At 32.6% G+C, this 21,067-nt stretch overlaps 2 protein-coding genes across 2 annotated transcripts in view; both read left to right on the top strand.

The window, feature by feature from the left end:
• LOC120342659 (ATP-dependent translocase ABCB1-like) overlaps nt 1-21,067 on the top strand; it is a 77,771-nt gene that overhangs the window by 10,796 nt on the left and 45,908 nt on the right. The window lies entirely within an intron of this gene.
• On the top strand, nt 3-19,913 carry LOC120342658 (ATP-dependent translocase ABCB1-like). Its single transcript, XM_039411585.2, has 27 exons — nt 3-261; nt 910-1,012; nt 1,737-1,936; nt 2,280-2,420; nt 2,861-2,965; nt 3,986-4,157; nt 5,088-5,212; nt 5,842-6,061; nt 6,511-6,693; nt 7,084-7,200; nt 7,638-7,850; nt 8,727-8,907; nt 9,347-9,550; nt 10,027-10,136; nt 10,555-10,657; nt 11,175-11,353; nt 11,951-12,161; nt 12,775-12,924; nt 13,105-13,210; nt 13,780-13,920; nt 14,673-14,829; nt 15,334-15,531; nt 15,916-16,028; nt 16,326-16,419; nt 16,772-16,918; nt 17,418-17,587; nt 18,016-19,913. The coding sequence occupies exons 1-27, from the start codon at nt 227-229 to the stop codon at nt 18,053-18,055; spliced, it is 3,918 nt and encodes a 1,305-aa protein (XP_039267519.2). The 5' UTR covers nt 3-226; the 3' UTR covers nt 18,056-19,913.

Genomic DNA, 21,067 nt, shown 5'->3' with positions numbered 1-21,067 from the left:
GTATCTGACCCACCGGTTGAGCAGTTGCGCCAGTGTGTTGCAATGTACAAATGCCGCCGCATTGGCTTGCTGGTTTTCGTGAATAAATAGATATGTAAATAACATCGGAATTGTTGTTCATCGCGTCCAGGCGTCTGCACGCACGTGTTATTCACACGGTATTACTAACAAGTGAATTTTGGCACGCCTGCATTGCTGGATCTTCAAGTTATCTGGATACTTGACGATGGAAAATCGAAGGTTGATTGACGACGGAGACTAGTAAGATTTACTTTTATGATAGTTTTTGTTGTGTATTTAACATTCAAAGTTGATTACTAGCATCTGACTGCTACCGTAATTAGTTATGCCTTCATTATGTTTATACTCTTGATCTTTTAGCCTCAGTCCGAGGTATTCCTGCGTTCGTAGTCAGATTTTTAGACCTCTGAACGCCTAAATGCTTTATCAACATTATACCATACAGCCATAACACTGCATACACAAATACAGTTATAACTGTATATTGTCAGAATGTACCGTACAGCAGAACGGTATTATTCGATTAACTTTTTATACCGGTACAATGAATGTTCAACAAGCTGTTGACATCTGGGTGTACAGCCATAGCGATAGTTATAACTTGTCAACTTAATGGTAAAGTCTGAAAGTGCTTGATTCAGTTTTTCCTTTTTCTATCAATTTCTAATCCCAACATATCATTCTGTACTGTGTCAGTCTGTAGTTACAGCATTACCAACATCTCTGTCATTTCACACTTCAGCACTAGCATGTTAATTAGAATTTGTATTAGTCTTCGATATATGTTAATGTGGCGCAACGGTGTGGCTCATCAAGCTAAGCGTTAGGAATACGCTCGCCACTTTGTTGAATGGGACAAAAAACATTTCTTCCATAATTTTTTCTCAGTATTGATGACACAATCGATGTTGAAGTTAGGGATCCAGCCTTAAGTAGAAGTACTTCACAGAAAGAAAAAGAGTCTGTCAAGTCTATTCCTTACTACAGACTGGTAATATGTTTTTTACTAATACAAGCCTTTACCAAGTCTTGATAAATGGCATATAGTTTTTGTATATACATTCGACTCTATTCAAATGTGTATTTATGTTGTCTGATCCGATTTGATCCTTCAATCTGCTTTCGGGAATTCATGAATTGGTCAGAATAAATAGCCATACATACGCTGTCAAATTTTTCTGCAATGCCTACTGTGTTCATGCTTAATGAAATTTCAGTCTGGAAAATTCCGAGCTTCAAAATTTAACAATTTTTGCTCATATTCTTCGTCTTTCATAAAGACGCGATTTTACATTTATTGACCCATTTAGTAACCTGACATTATTATTGGTGTTATGCTATTAAATATAATAAAATATTTTTATTGTTCTTTAATCTCACTAGAGTTTGCGATTTCATTTCTAAGCTAGTGTTGTCATAGCAATTTATACATAATTTTATATTTATACATTTATCTGAGCTTTATTACCGATAACATCTCTTTTGCCAATGCTATTTCTTTAATTTTTGACTTCAGTATAGCTTATTTGCATTTAGCGGGAAAGTGTATAACTAGGCTAATGGAAAAATTTGCAACTATTTCTTAATCTGTTGGCCATCAGCTTCAATTCTTGGGTTGAATCAGTTTTAGAATTGTCTGTTTTGTGTCAAAGGAGAATACTGGATAATTGTAAACCTAATTACATTTATAACCCAATCCTCCTTTTATTTTACAGTATCGTTATGCGGACTGTTTGGACGTTTTTATGATAATTCTTGGCACAATCACATCCATAGTTCATGGCACTGGGCTTCCTTTATTGAATATATTCTTCGGAACAATTACAAATTCTCTCACAGAATATGGCAAGTTTCAGACATGTCACTTCAACTACACTATGTGTATAAATATGGGACTCTATAATGGTACTGAAACGTGAGTTGATATTGTTTTATGTAATCAAGGTTTGGAACTAAGTTATGGAAGCTGAAATATAGCATATTTTAAAATAGTTTTTATATGTTATTCAATCTCTCATTCTATTGGATTGTCCATCTCTTTGAAGATAAGTGACAACTGAATTTGATTTGTTTATATACTGGCATACAATATTATTGTACCTAACAGATTTATATGAAATATGCCATAATACTCTGAAGTTGATGTATATATCATTTTGTATGTTGTGTATATTTATCACTCATGATACTGTAACCTATATGACCATACTATTACATAATGTGTGAATAATTTATAACATAGCTTATGAATATCACAGGCAATTTGATAAAGATGCAGCAAAAGCAGAAGATTTGGAAGGAAATGCTGTTGCTTCAATTGTTTATCTCGCGTACATAGGAGCTGGTGTTTTTGTTTGTGCTTCATTGCAAGTTGGAACATTCTGCTTTCAAGCATCTAGGTAGAAATTTTAAATACTGTTAAGGCACAAAAATTCTGAATACTGTGAGCCCAGCCCGATGGCCTACCCATTTTGAGTTTAAATCCCTTTACCCCACCCCACCTTACTTACCCAAATGATTACAAATTGGGTAGGAAATGCATAATAGATAGATAATATAATAGATTCCAGTGTATTCAAAAATAGTAGCTCCTCACGTAATGATAGATGCAGTGGCAGCTTGCATATGGTCTTGTTTAAGGGAAATAAGGCCTATGTAAATATGGGGTCATATGACAATTTTAATTGCTATAAAATCATTTTAGAAATAAATAATTTAAGTTACCGGTACCACTTTATCAATGGAAGTGTCCCTTTTTGCATATTGGCCTACAATGAGTCTAATATCTTGCTGATCATTTCAATTTTGTATCAGTAAATTGGAAATATATTTTCATTAGACAAACAAATAAACTCAGAGTTGAATATGTGAGATCTGTTCTGCGACAAGACATTGGTTATCATGATTTGAATTCTTCTGGAGAAATCAATTCTAGACTATCAGAGTAAGTTTTAAGTGAAGTATTAGTTTTTTTTATATCTCTTGGCAAATTTATTACCATTTTTCATTTAATAAGCTATAGACACTTGATCCCATTGATAATAAAACAAGGCAGCCCTATATACCCTCTGCGGGCGATGCCATTCAAATTGAGATTTGGGTCATTGCACTTGACTATATCAGTTGGGAGAAAATACCATCTACGGGCGAGGCCATTCAAATTGCGATTTGGACCATTACAATTGGCTATATCAGTTGAACGAAAGGAATAAGTTCTATTGTCCTGTTATTGTAAAGATTATGAATATTTATTGGTATTGGTTTTACTTAACCATTTTATTGAAATTCATTATACAAAGCAATCGTTTTTTCAGTCAAATTTAGAAAAAGTTTTACTTTGAATGATTTTTACTAGTTAAAAAAAGAAAAAATATTACTGAATTATCTAGAACAGCGGTTCCCAAACTTTTTGTTCATGCGGCGCCAAATTATCACGGAAAAAAACTCACGGCGCACTTACACAAAAAAATGCAGCTTTTCAAATAAACTCAATTTTGTTATCGCTTATTGCTAATGTGTACTTTTTGCATTATGAAGGCATTAATAAGGAATAAAGGCAAAAGTCATCTCTTCTTCCTCATCTCTGCTCGATTTTCCTTCGAAAATTGCTGGAAAAATCACCCATATTCGCTAAACTCTGTTGAGTAGATATATGAACTGCAGCTCGCAAAATTGCACCATGTAGTTTTTACCTTTATTGTTATGTAACAATAGAGGCAGACACTCATAACAGGAAGTAATCGACATGGAAACGGAAAATAAATTTATTGATTTATATACACAGCATTTAAAATAAGGAACAAAAAAACATTTATAATAAATACAATATATAAAATATATATAAAATTTTCGCGGCGCACCTATCAACTTGTCACGGCGCACTAATGCGTTTCACTCCTAGTTCTGATCTCTTTATGTTACGTTAATGTGATATTTTAATTCAAGATTGTCTTGTGCTTTTTAGTGACATAAAGAAGATTTATGATGGAATGGCCGATAAATTGTCAATTTCTATTCAAAATTTAGCTATGATAGGAGCTGGTACCACCATCGCTTTCCTGCATTCATGGAAACTCTCACTTGCAACATTGGCAGTTGCTCCTCTTATTGTTATATGGACTGCATTGGTCTTTCGTGTAAGTTAAATTGAAAATAATGATCACTTGTTTACAATTAAATTATAAAATTGAAATACTTCAATTTTATTTTTACTTTCAACATTTTGGCCATCTATTGTGCAGCTTGTATTCATTTGAACATATATGAGTCTTTCGCACTCATTTTTCCCATATTTAGAAAGAGTGATTCCAGTGGAAAGATAAACCATATCACAATCAAAATATTTAACAAAACTTAACAAAACTGATTAGCAAAAGTTAATCGCCTAATTATTCATAAATGGGCCTCTTCACATTTTTGAGTGAATCATTGGCGACACAGAATAAATTATATCCTGTTTGCGCTGCTATCTCAATTGCATAGTATTGAAATACTGTCTACAAAATTAATACCAGAAATTATCGAAATGAATTGCATTTCGGTATTCATGTCTAAATTTACTTTTTAATAATTGAGTACAATTTTTAATAAATCTAGACATTCTTAGTCAACATAAGAAATATTTGGATAATCTTTTGAAAATTATTCAGATGATTGATTGATTCGATAGATTTTTCTATTACCATGCTTGCTAACTTAAGTTTGTGTACAAAGACTGTTAGAGTGTAAATAATATATTACGGATAAGCCAATGTCCTAGTTGTGGGGCAAAAGTTATTCAAATATATAATACAATAGGGAAATTTGCATTGGTTTTAGTTTATTTCAGTCTAGTCATTAAAAAAATCCTATTTCAATGTAATTTCAATGATTTTTGCATTGTGATAGATGACGCAAGAATTTTCAAATTTAATTTTAATTAATGAAAATTAAACTGGATATTAGAACCCAAAAAATGTTAAGATTCGAAAACTAAATTTATACCAATCTCCAAGGCTTTTCAACATAAGGCCAACAAATGATTTTTACCAAATCTTATTTTCTTATGTTTATTTTCGCTTCTTTAGTTGACAGTCAAGTATACTGCAAAAGAATTAGATGCATATGCTGGGGCAGGTTCAGTTGCAGAAGAAACAATATCCGCTATTCGTACTGTAGTTGCTTTTGGAATTCAAGAAGAATGCCAGGAGAGGTAATTTACTCATAGTATTGGTCAATGTTTCTTGAAGAATATTTAGTAACCCACTGGAAAAAGACAATTTTATTCTCATCATTATTATATGAAACTTGATAAAACTTTTGGCGAAATGCAATTCGCTGTAATCTAATTATTAGGATATCGGGTATCAGGGATGTTCGAAACGATCGAATATTTGAATTCATTCGAAATTCATTATATTCAATATAGTAAATGTTTGAACTAAGAAATAATTTAGAAAATTCTTATTAAAAAAATTAGAGATTTTGAGCGTCAGACAAGGGGATCCAAACATACAATACTTCAACTAGTAACAATGATACGAAAAAGACAATAACATTTATATTTATATAGATTATAATGATGTATGTAATTTTCCCCACGAACTTGCTCCCAATTTTGAATGTATTCAATATTCCATATTCGAATTTTTTTTGTCGGAATGTATTCGAAATAGTGAAATATCTGGTTTTGGCCATACCTGCCGGTAATATAGTGGTTTCTAACCTTTTTCAATACATTCTTCCATTTACCTAGTTTAAAACTCTTCATCAGAAGTTAAAATTCCTACCAAGGAAATCGCTTTAGTTAAATTTTTAAATAGCATTTTTTGTATATGTTAGGTATTCATCAAAGCTAAAGGAGGCCAAAGTTATGGGAATCAAAAAAGGTTTTGTAACAGGCCTAAGTCTTGGATTTCTCTATTTTTCCATGTTTTCAATGTACGCCATATCGTTTTGGTATGGAATCGTACTCATTCTGGACCCCAATGAAGATCTAAATGCTGGTGATATGGTCGTTGTGTTTTTCAACATTCTCATGGCTGCATTTGCTCTTGGCACTGTTAGTATTTTTATGTCATGCATTTTAATAATAGAGCGTATGGTCCAATATTGTTCAATTTCTGTCAAAATAGAATGATTTCAGATAATATTTTGTCAAACATGAACCAATTTATAATATATTCAATATTCCATATTTGGAAATTTTGATTTATGATCAGAATAGTGGATTATTATATAGTCATTATAATATTAAATTAAATTCCCTTACTGCGATACTTAAATTGAATGGGCAGCGCTAGCAGAAATGATATCAGAAGAAGAACGTTTTTTTTTTAAGGGAAAAGGAGTCAAGGGTAAAGTAAAATCACTTACGCCTAGCATTGTCGCCACCTCACTAACTGCTCGTGGTCCCTGGTTGTTCTTATTTTCTGGATAAGCTTATTCTTAATTTGGATATCACCCAGTTTTGGGTTTCAAAATTATCATCTTATGATTCTTATTATTAAGATTGGAAGCAACATGGAATATTTTTCATCTGCAAAGGCAGCTGCATATAAAGTATTTGAAGTTGTTGACCGAGTTCCTCCGATAGATATATTTTCCAGTGAAGGACTGAAACCTGATATCAAAGATGGTGAAATCACATTTAAAAATGTCAGATTTTGTTATCCTTCAAGACCCGAAGTTGAGGTATGGAATGTATATCACTTAAATACTTCCATTATTATTTCAACAATTTTTTCGCTTTTCTATATTTACTAAAAGTTCCAACATATGCATATTTGGTTTACTCAATGAAGTGTTTGCTGAAGGGAGAGGAATTATACTGTTTTTGTGAAGGAAACATTACTCTGTATCATAAGACATATTTTTGGACTCCATATAATGAATGGGACAGTGCGAAAGAGTGAGGGTTGCGCTGATCACTAGTTAATGGATTCTTTAAAATAGATTGAACAAATTTGGAAACAGACTTTATACATAGTGAGAGATGAATTTATTGGGAAAAAGTGGCAACCAAATGTTCCATGTTCCATCTTCTAAAATCAAGCCAGGATGAGAACTATTTTTATTTTTCAGGTTTTGAAAGGCATAAGTTTCACCGTTGAGAAGGGCCAAACTGTAGCTTTGGTTGGTCAAAGCGGTTGTGGAAAAAGTACATGTGTCAGTTTGATTCAAAGATTTTATGATGTTGCGGTAGGATATTTTATTATCCCTACTTATTAAATAATTCTGGTATAACTATTTGATTAAAGGTTACTGAGAATCAATTAATCAGTTCACAACAATCAAATGCGAACTGAATATATCATCGAAAATATTATTAATTTCTCATTAAATTTTCCCTTTGTCATAGAATATGTACTCATTGCGAGCATAAGCATTCGAACATTTATCGAAAAATTTTATAGTCCTAGTGCACAACACCTGTTGTACACCATAAAGTCCAAGCATCTGTAAGAAATTGTTACCTATTCCAGGGTCGACACAGACTGGTAACTGAACAAGAGGCTGCAGTTCGCTGTTTAATTTAGCCATTTTATCAGCCACCCTTCGTCAAGATAAATATGAAAATTCTATCCTATTGATCAAAGTCACCCCATTCCAACTCTCGGTAATATTCTCTTTTTCAGTTGGGATCAGTTGAGATCGAAGGTGTTAATGTTCGTCGTATAAATGTAAAATGGTTGAGAGACAAGATAGGAGTTGTGGCACAAGAGCCTGTATTATTCAATACAACTATTGCTGAAAATATAAGATGGGGAAGAGAAGGTGTCACACAAGCTGAAATTATAAGAGCTGCCAGACAAGCTAATGCATTGGACTTTATCAACTCATTACCCAAGGTTCAAATATTAGTTCTGTACTATTTGTTGAAAAACTAGTTTCGTGTGCTAATGTAAAGCTATTAAGTAGAAAGTTTGATAATGGAGCATTTACATGTAGTTGAATTACATTAGAATTTACAGTTACATTCTGAAATCTAGCTTTGAATTTTGTGTGTTGAACATGTTACATATCTGGGTGTTCTCTATTTTTCTGTTATATGGCCTAGCATTCAAAGCATATAACTTATTTGTGTTTGCAGGATATAATAAATTGGGTAGTCAAACGCAATATTCCAGTCCTACCAGAAATATTACTGGTAGCTTCTTACATATTGTTAGATGTCAGTGACTGTTTGTGCAGGACCTTGTCCGAGTAAAACTCATGAATAAGCGTCATACAAAAAATTAATAACTTTAGGATGATTTGGGCATATTTGAATTCTTTCCTTTAGTTAACTGACTAACTGTCATCATCAATGCAAAACAAAAATCTAATAATAATTCTATTAAGTTATTGTTAAAGAAAACTACAGGTGTTGAATTTTTATTAATTATTTTCAACAACCTCTCATCATACCAGAACCTTATTGATATTTCACTCTTCGGGTGCATTGGCTATGCTTCATCATTCTAGTCATTACAGTGTCAGTCACACGTGTTTACTACAGCGCTCACTTTTTTTCTTAAAATATCTTTGAATTCCTCTCTTATACACTCCATAAAATGAGATAAAAATGCGCTACACATCTCTAGCGACAATACATGGGAAGCGGCTGAAACAAGCTTTCCAATGATACCTGAAGTGTCTCGCACATTTCAACAAAGAGTATTAATTTCTGTGAGGGATGTCAGAAGTCGCAAGAAAGGTTAAAAAAACTTGAAATTTGTTTTCAGAGATTCGACACTTTAGTTGGTGAAAGTGGTGGTCAAATGAGTGGAGGACAAAAACAAAGAATAGCAATCGCTCGAGCGATAGTTCGGGATCCAAAAGTAATGTTACTAGATGAGGCTACGTCAGCTTTGGACACTGAAAGTGAATCCATAGTACAAGTTGCGCTGGATAAAGCAGCTGCAGGTAACAGTTTTGTTATAATTTGCCTTGAATATATATCGCTAACACCGTCATAAAGTTACTTTATACTTATTGGTCAAATCTACAAAAACTATCATCTGTACGGAACCAGCAAGTGAAACTATGCCTTATTGAGCCAAATTTTTTGGAACTGAATGTAATATTTATGGAGTGATTTTCATACTGAAGAAAAATTGTCTATCATTGTCATCATTGGAACAGTGACCCCGCAGTTACGCTAAATATTTAGTTTTTCATATTCATTGCTTCAATCTCATTCATGTATTCTTGTTTGACAACAGCTATATATGGATCCAAAGTAGGAAATAAAAAGAGGAAAAATACCTGCAGCTCACTACGTAATATCCTAGTACCTTGTGTAGCTAAAAACAGTTGGTAAATTTGATTCAATAATCTCCTTTCTTTTTTATTTGATGAACAGGTCGAACTACCATTGTAATTGCTCATCGTCTGGCAACGATTCGAAATGCTGATAAAATTGTTGTCTTCGATGGAGGTGAAATTGTTGAGGTTGGAACACACGGCGAGTTGATGCAAATTGACGAGGGAGTTTACGCAAATCTCATTAACATGCAAACCGTCAATACAGATAAAAATGCAATATCTCCTATACCAGAAGATGGAGGTGCGTTAATAATATTTTAGGAAATTTTGAAATAGGAACTCCAAGGTCTTATAAAAGAGAATATATAAAAAAGGCCTCACAAAATGCTATATCGAAGTTATCAAAATGGCAGATGCAATGTAATAAAAAATCAGTATATAAATGCACACATCTTCTACCATAAAAATCAGTATAGCTTAATTTTGTTTTTAATAAAATAATTATCAAAGAAATGTGGGTGCTCTCGAAGTATGTGTACCAAGATGGCGCACAACCTGAATATAGTATGTGTACCAGGTTAGAGTTATCAAGTTGTGCGCAAGTTGGCTTGTATTGTTTCCTGCTCATTCAGCCAAACTTTTGGATTAAAAATGTGTCAGGTATGTGAATTTGGCAGGTGATTGTACATGGCCAAGTTAACAGTGAATAGTGGTTTCACCGTGCGATCTTGTCTCATCGATATATCAAAATTCAGTTTCATTATATCTTTTATTAAGCTCATCGTACACTTCACACACAAGTAAGCGTCAAATCTGCCAGAAAATTGAGACGACGAATGTCTTCAATGTCTTCTGCTTCATCTCATCCTGATCATGATGTTTATGAGGTTTGATGATATTGTAGTCTGTAGTGCTAAAAGTTTCTATGTATTTAACCTTTAATCCTATCACTCGAAGCAATTAATATGATCGAGCCAAAAACTTCACTGAACTGAATTCTATCTGCTTGTAAAAATGGAAAATCCAATGAAACTATAATTATATTTCAACCTTTTTACAACAACTAGTTCATTTTTTATAATTTAACATTGATTTGTGCAAAAATCTGTTGAACATGCTCGAATGTAAAACATATTCAATATTTGAAAATATTGTTCCAGAATGTATTCAAAATGATATATTATTAAATTTTTGCAATTACTGTCATTGTTTTTATAAAATAAAAGAGAAAATTATAGTTTCTTATTCTGAACAATTTTGGTGCATTTCCAGTCTATCTCTAATTTGTTCATCCATCATTTTCAGGATGGTGAGACAGAGATAGAGGAAGAAGAAGAGGAAGATCTTCCTGACGCTTCTATCAAGAGGATGTTGATTCTTAACAGGCCAGAATGGTGTTATATTATTTGTGAGTGATTATATTATTACACATATTATTACAGTAATAGGTAAAAGGTCTGTTGAATATTTTTTTTTTTCAAAAACGGCATTATGAATAACCCAGTTCATTGCGATTCAAGTTACAAAAATGAATGAAGTTTAAAATTGGATATTTTTTTAATTCTTGATCTATGCATTTTATTTTCACTATTTTAATTTTTTTGAACCAAATTCACCCATGCTACCAAATCAATTGAATTTCTGTGAGACCAACTGCTTGAATCCTTCTATTCTTTTTGACCTAGATACGTATGCTTATGTTGAAAGTATATAGCCAGTAAAGACAACTATTCTATGTGATTCAAAAGTTTTCATGAATCGAGTATTCATAATTGAATTATGTTTTTCTGAAGAAGTCTGATCAAACTAAACGTTACAGAAATAGATTTGTGGTAGTGCGCAGCATTCAATTTAAGTTTACAAAGTTCTTGATAAAATTTGAAACTTTTTTCTGAATTATATTTGGTTTTGCTTTTCTTTTTCAGTTGGATGTTTCTTTGCATTTATTGCGGGCTCTATTGATGCTTTGTGTTCATTGATATTTCCGCAAGTATTTACCATATTCACCATCGGAGGTAAAGAAAAACAATTACATCAAGCTATGATTTATGCAATGATGTTTCTAGGACTTGGAGGTCTAGCACTGCTCAGCTACACAACTGAGGTAGATAGATATCTTATAAATAGGTCGATTTTTATGTTTAGATAATGTTTTTGCAAAATGTTTCATCATTTGCTGCGTATAATTACGATATAAGCAAAAAAAAGCGCTTCTCTAGTTGGTATCATGGTTTGTAGTAATATAAGCCAAAGTTGAAAATCAAAAATATACATTTGAAAAAAAAAATTTCCATGTACACAGTGAATTGAAAAATTTTCACATTAAAAAGGTTATCGCTTAGTTTTACAGTAATAAAGGCACAGGGCAAAACGTCAGTGACATGAGTAAAAAAAATTATGGATTTTTAAACACGAACTTTCGGATTAGGATTTAATGCTTGATGGGAAAAGATCTGACTTTTGACAAGGGCCATACTGAATGACAGCCAGGTTATGGCCTGTTGTCTGGTCTATATTGTCCCCTGGTCTATATTGTCTGGTTTCTTCCATTTTAGTGAGTTTCTAGTATGCTCAGTAGTTTATATTGTGTATTTATTGTCTTTCATTCCAAAGAAAGCAATAAATTGTGAAATCACCTATTCAATTTCATACCTTTTTCAAATTTTGTGATTACTATATTAAAACTCCATAATGTCTTTAGGGTGGATTGTTCTCCAAATCTGGTATGGAGTTGACGACAAGACTTAGGAAAATAGCATTCAAAACAATGCTACGACAAGATATTTCTTATTTTGATGATCACAGGCATAGTACTGGTGCTCTTGCTACTAGACTGGCTACCGATGCATCAAGGGTACAAGGATGTACTGGTATCAGATTAGGAAGCATCTTGAAAAATTTGTCAGCACTTGGTTAGTTGTAGAGAAAATTATTATTGTTGTTTTATTTCAGATACATCATTTATTAAAATCCTAAATATAAATATATTGGGTGGTTCGAAACTCTGGTTTGAGAAAGTCTGAATTTGATCAGACGAAACATTACAGAATAAAATGAAAAGTGAAAGTGTGATGCAAGATATTTGGACCACCCAATATAGCCGTTTTGATTCTTGCTACAGTATATTTGTAGTTGGTGCATTTGCATCCACTCATAGGCAGAGAAAATGGAACAGTGCTCATGAACACGCAAATTAACCATATACACCATGAATACGAATATTTGAAAAAAACATTTAATGTTTTTCTAAGACTCATCAGTTTTTTTTTGATCAAATTGTAATTTCATTTCATAATCATCAAACCTTTACATCTAAAAAAGCTGTATTTTGAATTCCTTCAAAATAAATTTACGATTGATTCAATATTTACTAACATTGAGTATAAGTATAAACTAAACAGATAAGTCTTTTTTGAATCGATGATATGGGTACTATTTACTTTATACAAAACTTCCGTCAAATTCTTGATTTGATATTTTTGATTCTGCCATTTCATCGAATTAATTTGCATTGGTATTTTTTAGGTGTTTCTATTGGAATCGGCTTTGCTTTCGGTTGGAAATTGACACTTGTGTCTCTGGCATTCATTCCTTTTGTTATTGTCGGTGGATTTTTGGAAATGTCTTTGCTTGTTGGTGAAGGCGAAAAAGAGAAACAAGCTTTTGAGGATGCTGGTATGATACTTGCCTGACTTGTTTGCAATTTGCGACATCACATAAAAATATGCTCTTACAAACAATGAAGCATTTTGTCGTTTCAAGTTTAGCCATTGCTTATAGCCTTCTTCAGAGAGAGGGAAAATTTTGCTTTATATAGATTGTGGTATTTTTTTGATTCACATTTTCTTTTCACAGGTAGAATAGTTTCAGAAGCGACACAGAATATTCGTACTGTCGCATCATTGACAAAAGAAGAAACTATTTGTCTCTTGTACAAACAACGATTAAAAGTACCAGCCAGGTAGCATTACAATTTATTTATGCGATTATTTATGAAAGCCTTGTATAAGGCCTACTTAATATCTTGAAAAAAATGGTGAGTAGAAATTAGGTCTACAACTTTGTCACAAACATACAAATGGATACTTATTCCTGTACTCGGCATATACTGATAATAGGACAAGAGGCTTCATTATTAGGCCCTTACTCACTTTTCTCCCCCTCAGAATAAATTTAAAATTTTGTCTTATTGTATCAAAAATGTCAAACATATCTGTGAAATAGATTTTAGAATATATGTTGCTGGTACAACAGCAGAAAGTGCAATAGAAATACTATTGCCATGTAGAACTCTTTATCACTTAAAATTTAGGGTAACTTGGATATTGTGTATTGAACTGCAGGTCCTTTCTCCTTGTTTACTTTCTACTTTCTAAGTGATAAATATCACTTAAGTTTTACTCGCATATTTTTTTTATATTTCTATTTCAATAATCTATTTGATTGTTTTGTTTCAACAGTTTTTCTAATTTATATTTAATATGTATCTTGAACTTTGCTCAACAAATTTTTTTTCTTTTGTTATTTAAGGAATGCTAATAAAAAAGCATTGATAACTGGTCTTGGGTATGGATTTGCTCAATGCGTTTTCTATTTTGGATACGCCGGAATACTGAGATATGGAGTTTTTCTCGTGGGGAAAAATGAAATGGAATTCGAGAATGTGTTCAGGTATGTGGCAGTTGTAATTGCATTTAAAATTTATTAAGAATATTTTATTTAATTATTAATTATATATAGACAGTAAAAAGTTGGGGTAAATTTTAGACATAAATTTAAGTGTTGTTGTTTTTGTCAAAATGTTGTTAAATAAGATCGAAAATTAATGAATTCATTGCTTCTCATGGCAATTGCTTGTCATTTTTATTTATTATTTAATTTAATTTTTTTAATTTAATTTAATCATTATTATTTATGAATAGTGTTAGCTAAACAGAAAATGACCTTTGCTGTTACAATGCTCATCGTAGCATGGCTGTGGTGCCGGAGTCTAAGAATAGGAGTTTGGCATGTTTTTGTTGATGCTAGAGTCCAATCCTGTATCATGTTTTGAAAATCGCCAGAGTCAAAATTTCGATTTTTTGAGTCTGAGTCAAAATTTAATACTTTTAATGGTGATGATCAGAGTAAAAGTTTCACAGAAAGCATACATGTGTTTTGTTTTCTCATAGTTCGGCTTGAGATGGAGTAAAACATTTTTCTCAACTTGGAGTCATTGTTATATCTGCATGGTGTTTAGAATAGGAGCCTGGCGCCCTACATCCCTGGATTGTATTGAAGGAATATTGTTTTATGCAATAAATTGATGATTTAAATTGAAATGCCTGAAAAAAAAGTACCATATCGAATTTGAATTGGTTCTGAATCATCATTGCAGAACCAGTCAGCTTAAACAAAATTGTTATGTAACTTATATTTTGCAGGGTTTTGTTTGCGATTATCTTTGGAGCGATGTCTGCTGGTCAAAACAGCTCATTTGCACCCGATTATGCAGAAGGCAAGGTTTCTGCCAAAAGAATGTTTAAACTTTTTGACAGTGTTCCCAGTATTGATATTTATGATGAGAATGGACATGAACCGGTAAGATGGATACTGGATCTTTAGCATGAATGTATAAAACGAACCGAATGTTTGAATTGATGGCAAACTGATTTTAGGGATGACAAATAAAATATTTCACACCCTTCCCTGAACCAGGCTCTGTGCAAGCAGCAAATGATATGTAAAGAAAAAATTATTTAGTTTTGTTCACGCTTGAACTTCATGTGTATGAATATACCCTAAATTTTTAAATTTTCTGCTACAGCAGACTTTCTGCTGTCACAGACAGAAGTTCGAGTGTAGACAAAATTAAAAAATTGCTTCATTTTTGTAGGAATTATTAAGAAATTTATGGTTCTGATTTCTTTGGCGCCAGGGAGTCACCCTGTATTTTATGACTGGCATCTTCAGGATTTGGCAATTTATATACAATCATTACAAACTTGCTGAGGTGCTAGGCACGGTATCCAGACTCCAGCCTAATTAAATTTAAACTAATTCTAAATATTTCTGCTAAGAATTATGATAATTTTTGTTTTATAGCACAATTGCAAAGGAAATATTGAGTTTAGGAGTGTTCAGTTCACATATCCTACAAGACCCGATTTATTGGTTTTGAAAGGATGCGATTTCCAAGTACCATCTGGTTGTACACTTGCTCTAGTTGGACAATCAGGTTGTGGAAAATCTACCTGTATTCAACTTATTGAAAGATTTTATGATGCGGTGGAAGGAGAAGTGGTATGTTGGTATTGTAATGCTTGATTCCATGTTTGTACGACGATTGAAGTTATTTGTTTTAAGTGAAATTGCTTTATCTGATTGATGTTTGGTATTTTGTCCTTGTCCTTTGTTTCGAACAAGGGTTGTACAAGCAATCATTTATATTTAACGATATGTAAGGAGCTACTTTCTTTAGAAGGATCAAGATCTTCCCTGTTCGCTATTGCCTACTCACTTCATTGCACTCTGGGTGAGGTGGTGGACATGGTATTTGAACTCGAGATGTGCATCTTGCCATGCTAACATAGTTAAAACATAGCTCATTTTAGAGTGAAGTTCTACATAATATCTTGTAAATAGTTTGTTATTGACTATCAATTATTTATTGTATTACCATTTCAGACGCAGGATGCGTGTGATGTCAAAAATCTCAGAGTAACGTGGCTTCGTCAACAAATTGGGATTGTTTCTCAAGAACCAGTTCTATTCGATATGACTATCAAGGAAAATATATTGTAAGTTGTATTCCAGTTATGCACATCTCAGTCAACCCTTTGAAAGCTGAAACGGCCATTTGAGCTGACATTTCATCCTTTTCTGATTGTTAAATTTCGGTAATCACAAATTTGCACTTTGCTAATAGCTTGTCTACAAACTTTCAGTTTCTTTAAGTGTCCTATAGACTCTGCTTATTAGCGACATCTTTCTAATTAGAATGTGAAAATACGCTACTTAAAGAGCCATCAGTGAATTTGTAGTGAACAGGCAAAAGAAATTCTGTGTATTTATTCTCGATTTCATTTATCTTACAGATTCGGGGATAGAACGAGGTCATATACAGATGATGAAGTGAAAACAGCTGCAGTTAATGCTAATATTCATGACTTCATTACTTCTTTGCCCGAGGTTTGTTGATAAACCAAAACAATTTTTTAATTTCAATTCTTGAAGAATTGTTTCAAATGTTATTTCCTGAGTTGAATATCAACTTCAATATTAAATAATATCTATCTCAAACCCTATAACATAAATGCTTTTTTAAAATGGCTTCTTGAAAAAGTATAATCGCTTAATATCTGTACTATGGTCATCAGACATTGTCTAAAAGACATTAGATGTGCTGTCTTACAATGCAAAACCATTTAATTTTTTTTTATCTGTTTTAGTAATTTTTTTTCACTGGCAACCTTTTTATGTGTAATTTACTGAAACTTAACCCTATTCTGCTTGATGACATTTACACGATTGTTATATTCAGGGTTATGAAACGAAGGTTGGAGCCAAAGGTGGCCAATTGTCTGGTGGTCAGAAACAAAGAATTGCTATTGCGAGAGCTTTATTGAGAAAACCAACTATATTATTACTGGATGAAGCAACATCTGCATTGGATACAGAAAGTGAAAAGGTTATTTTTGTGTGCACACTTGTTTTAGAAAGAGTCCTTTCAAATACAAACCAAGAACATTATCTATAGCGTTGATAGATGACTCAACAAAATGATAAGGATCATGTAAAATAAGGTTGATATATTACGATTGTATACGTTAGAAAATTGTATAACTTGAAAATTTTTAGTGTAAGTGATATACTTTTGGGCAATGATATTAGAATTAAGTGGTATAGCTGTTATGATTCTTGGTGCCGCATTGCAGATCAACTAACACTAAAGGCAGAACGAATGGAGAAGTAGTTAGAATCACGCTACTCGAACCAACCAATTTTTAAGATATCTGCCAAGTTTCTTGAAGCCAAATTTGTTTTTTATGATTTGTTATACTAATTCTTAATTTGTTGCGTAGAAGACTTGAGATTCTGAAAAAGTTTTTATGATTTGAGCATTTTTACATCATAAAAGATTCTAAGTCTTGTATAATTGTCCTCAAATTTTTTTAAAATCTTAACAGATTGTACAAGATGCATTGGACAAAGCAAGAGAAGGCAGAACGTGTATCATAGTGGCTCATCGATTGTCCACTGTCAAGAACGCAGATATAATAGCCGTAGTGGACAATGGTCAAATCGTGGAAACTGGAACACACGAAGCTTTGATCAAACGAAGAGGAGCTTATTATAGGTATCAACATATTCTATAGTACTTGTCAATCAGATCAGTAAAGATTAAACAGGCGTAGAAAAGACATGAGGCAATGAAGCCTAAGCAACTGTTAAATAGGCTTGTAGTTAAGAATCACTATTCTAAATTACCTTAATTTGTCAAGGTATTGGATATCATATAGTAAAATGTGGTATGAATTAACTGCCTTCATATACTTTATATAATGATTTTGCTAATACTATGAAAGATCTTTCATATTAAGTAGTGTTCATATATGAATCGTTTGAAAATCTTTGATTTTCGATTGCCTGATTTTTTAAATGAATCTTTCTTAATTATTCGTCATTTCAACCAGACTTTTGTCATCCAATGTTATGATTCAGAATCTTGTATTACCATGTTATTTAGATTTTTTGAATTATAATATCTTTTTGTCTTTATTTCAGCCTTGTAAATGCTCAGTTGACTCACAAGGAGGAAGAATGATTCATTGTGATGTCATACACTGTCGAAAAGACTTTTGAATTCGTATGCACTTTTGATCTGACGTTTTCATCCATCACATGTCAAGGATCATCTGGCTCACAGACAGAGCATGTTTTCCCATATTTTTACAATCGTAGTTGCTTAATTTGATTTTAGAGGCAATGTGTTATATTGAAAAGAGTTCAATCATTTTATTATACGTCTATGAAATTTTTGATCATTTTAAATCAAATTATTTGCACTAACTGAGTGTACTGTATTTAATTCTATTCGTTTAATCAGTTTACTCAATTTCTTTTAACATATACTTTGTACCATGTTAGTTTGTAAGTTAGGTGAAAATTTTTCTTCACACATTATGCTTTATTGTAGTCTGGCTTATCTGAATTGGTTTTCAACACGTACTTATGCCTCCATGTATTGGTATAATTAAATATATATGGAGTTAATTTCAGTTTGTGCTAATCCTTATGAACCGATTCATGATATGGTATTATACCTAGCGCTATTTTATGTCTCACATTTGATTTTCACCAATAGATTTATTTTACAATATTAATCGAGCATGTTCCTAGTATAATTGTCCACTGTACTACTATTCCATAGAAATTTTTAGCTAATTTGTTGCTAGGTTTAATCAAACGCTAACTACCTGAAAAGATAACACTAAATGCATAACTAGTGGTGTGTTTCAAAGTGAAATTTGCATCTGTTACTTTACAGACGTAACATTATACCTCTTTCCCTTGACCTGAAATGTCAGTTTACATTGTTAATTTAATAAACACATAACAATCTAGCATATTCCAGCAAAATATGATACAATTTTTAGCATTGTGCTATGTCGCGAAGCACCATATATACATCAGTATTCTTCAAACTTTTTTCATCGCGACCCGCTTAGCTCAGCCAAATTTTTTCATGACCCCCAGGAACTAAAATAAAAATGGAGCAACAAAAATATTACAAAAAAATAATAAAACTGTCAATACCTTCAGACATATGTACTTTTCACACAAAAGATCGAATCCAGACTCTATTCCGGTGATCGTGGGTCTCGGTACTATTTTCAAATTTGATCGATAACTTGTTCTGACATAGGTGTCATAAAAGGTTTTTACCGCAACCCCTATTTAGCCCTTTCGCAACCTACCAGAGCCCTGATATACATCATGACATTTCAGACTAATTCTAGAATTGTGAAAATATACAACATAGAACCTCAAGTTCTTCTCTACTCAGATATTGAAATCTATTTTACTATGGTAAGTTCCCTTCAAATTAATGATTGTATGATTTTCTTCACTGTCTTGTGGACTATTTACTCAAAATTACATGAAATATAGATAATTATGTAGATAGGCTTATTTTATATTCATGTGCATTAATTTATCGCAAATTTTTAATAATTTATATTAAAAAGTGAAAAAACATTAATTGAGAGTTCAAAATACTTCTTATGATAAACATCTTTTTTCAATTATCATTCACATTTATTTAAACAATACTACCTACCTGAACTAGATATGTTGAGAAAAAATAAGATTATCGAGTGAGGCCAGTTCAGTTTTTTATGAAAATCGAATTATTTCAATCATTCATATAAATGATACATTATATTCTCTGTGAAAATGAGACAAAATAATCATTTGTTAAAGTCAAAATATGCTGTGAACTATGACCAAAGTTAAAATAACGATACCCTGAATCTATGTATACAGTTTGGTGGATATAGCACTTTTTTCAAACTTACCTATTACATTTCTGCCTAATGTAAGTGTAATTTTAATGCTTATTTGATTGTTGGCACCAGATTGATATTTCTGAAATGGAATAAAAGAAAAATTACTGTCCTAAAGGTTGCATTCTTCCTTGTTTTGTTGGATGATGATTAGTTACAGTGCAGAGTCTGTTAGCCTCTTCAGATCTGAGACTATCAGGCCAGGAGCTATAACTTAAACTGTTGCGACATGCTTAGTGTCATGACCACTGCACGTGCAAACTGTTGGGAATATGCTTGCAATCTCTCCTTCCATTACCCTGTCGTAGGATGGTACACGTAATCGTCGTTCAGTTGCAGCTTACTCAAGCCCATGTATTTGAAAAATATAACTGATCAACTATTCCCATATGAACTGGTAACTAGAGCTGGGCCTTTCAAACCGAATAGTGAAATGTTTGAATCGGTTCAGATGAAAATTTCAAATAACCTTTGTTTTGTTTGCCTGAGATCGAGGTAAATCTGTCATATTTTTTGTTAAAGCCATGATTTTGAAATGAAAACTGACCCATCACTCTTGTTCTTTCGAGTGATTTATTGATGAAACATGCTTATTATTGTGTGTAAACACTGAGTGATGGATTCTATGTTTTCACTAATTTATGAATCTGGAGGACTTGCAAATAAAGTCACATACAATTACCAATATTCCAAGTGTTTGAGATACGATGCTAAAAAGATAGAATCCACCAGGTATTCGAAAATGCCCAGCCCTACTGGTAACCAGACTATAACAATGCTTCGCCATGCTATTAATCAGCTCGTCGGTTTTGATAAATATGAAAATCCTAAACAACCTATACAGCTTTGAATGTTGGTTTCTATGACATGCAGACCAGTTGTTATAATGTGCACAGTCTCGGTGTACTTAACTTTGAGGGACAGCTCACTAAACTGTAGCTTGCTGCGGCTGATTACCCACAAAAGTAGTATTTTGTAAGAGATAATTGTCTGTCAGGACTTCTTGCAGTCACAGGATGATTTATGTAACTTTTGATCTTTGCCTAGGCCACTACTATTCTCATACCTAAACTAGACACTGGATTAGACCCCTTCAAACACCAGTCTTCACTGGAAACAAGACTTACTTATCCTCAAACAACACACGGGACCTGCCTCTACTTTGGTGGGTGGTAAAAGATGTGATCTGTCAAGAAACTTTGCAGGATGTAGTCTTATGCGAGCTAAGAGTTCATAAACCTTCATAAATCATTCTGGGTTGTGAACCACTG

This window comes from Styela clava, chromosome 3 (genome assembly GCF_964204865.1).
Source record: "Styela clava chromosome 3, kaStyClav1.hap1.2, whole genome shotgun sequence".
In the NCBI taxonomy this organism is placed as follows: domain Eukaryota; kingdom Metazoa; phylum Chordata; class Ascidiacea; order Stolidobranchia; family Styelidae; genus Styela; species Styela clava.
Note: the sequence above shows the minus strand (reverse complement) of the source record. Positions and strands in the feature narration are given on the sequence as shown.

What these genes read in the sequence shown, in the direction of transcription:
- LOC120342658 (XM_039411585.2), top strand. Translation starts at nt 227, where the DNA reads ATGGAAAATCGAAGGTTGATTGACGACGGAGACTA. An exon ending in CTCTATAATGGTACTGAAAC is followed by an intron (nt 1,937 to 2,279) that starts GTGAGTTGATAT and finishes TGAATATCACAG; the next exon opens with GCAATTTGATAAAGATGCAG. An exon ending in GAAAAATTTGTCAGCACTTG is followed by an intron (nt 12,162 to 12,774) that starts GTTAGTTGTAGA and finishes GGTATTTTTTAG; the next exon opens with GTGTTTCTATTGGAATCGGC.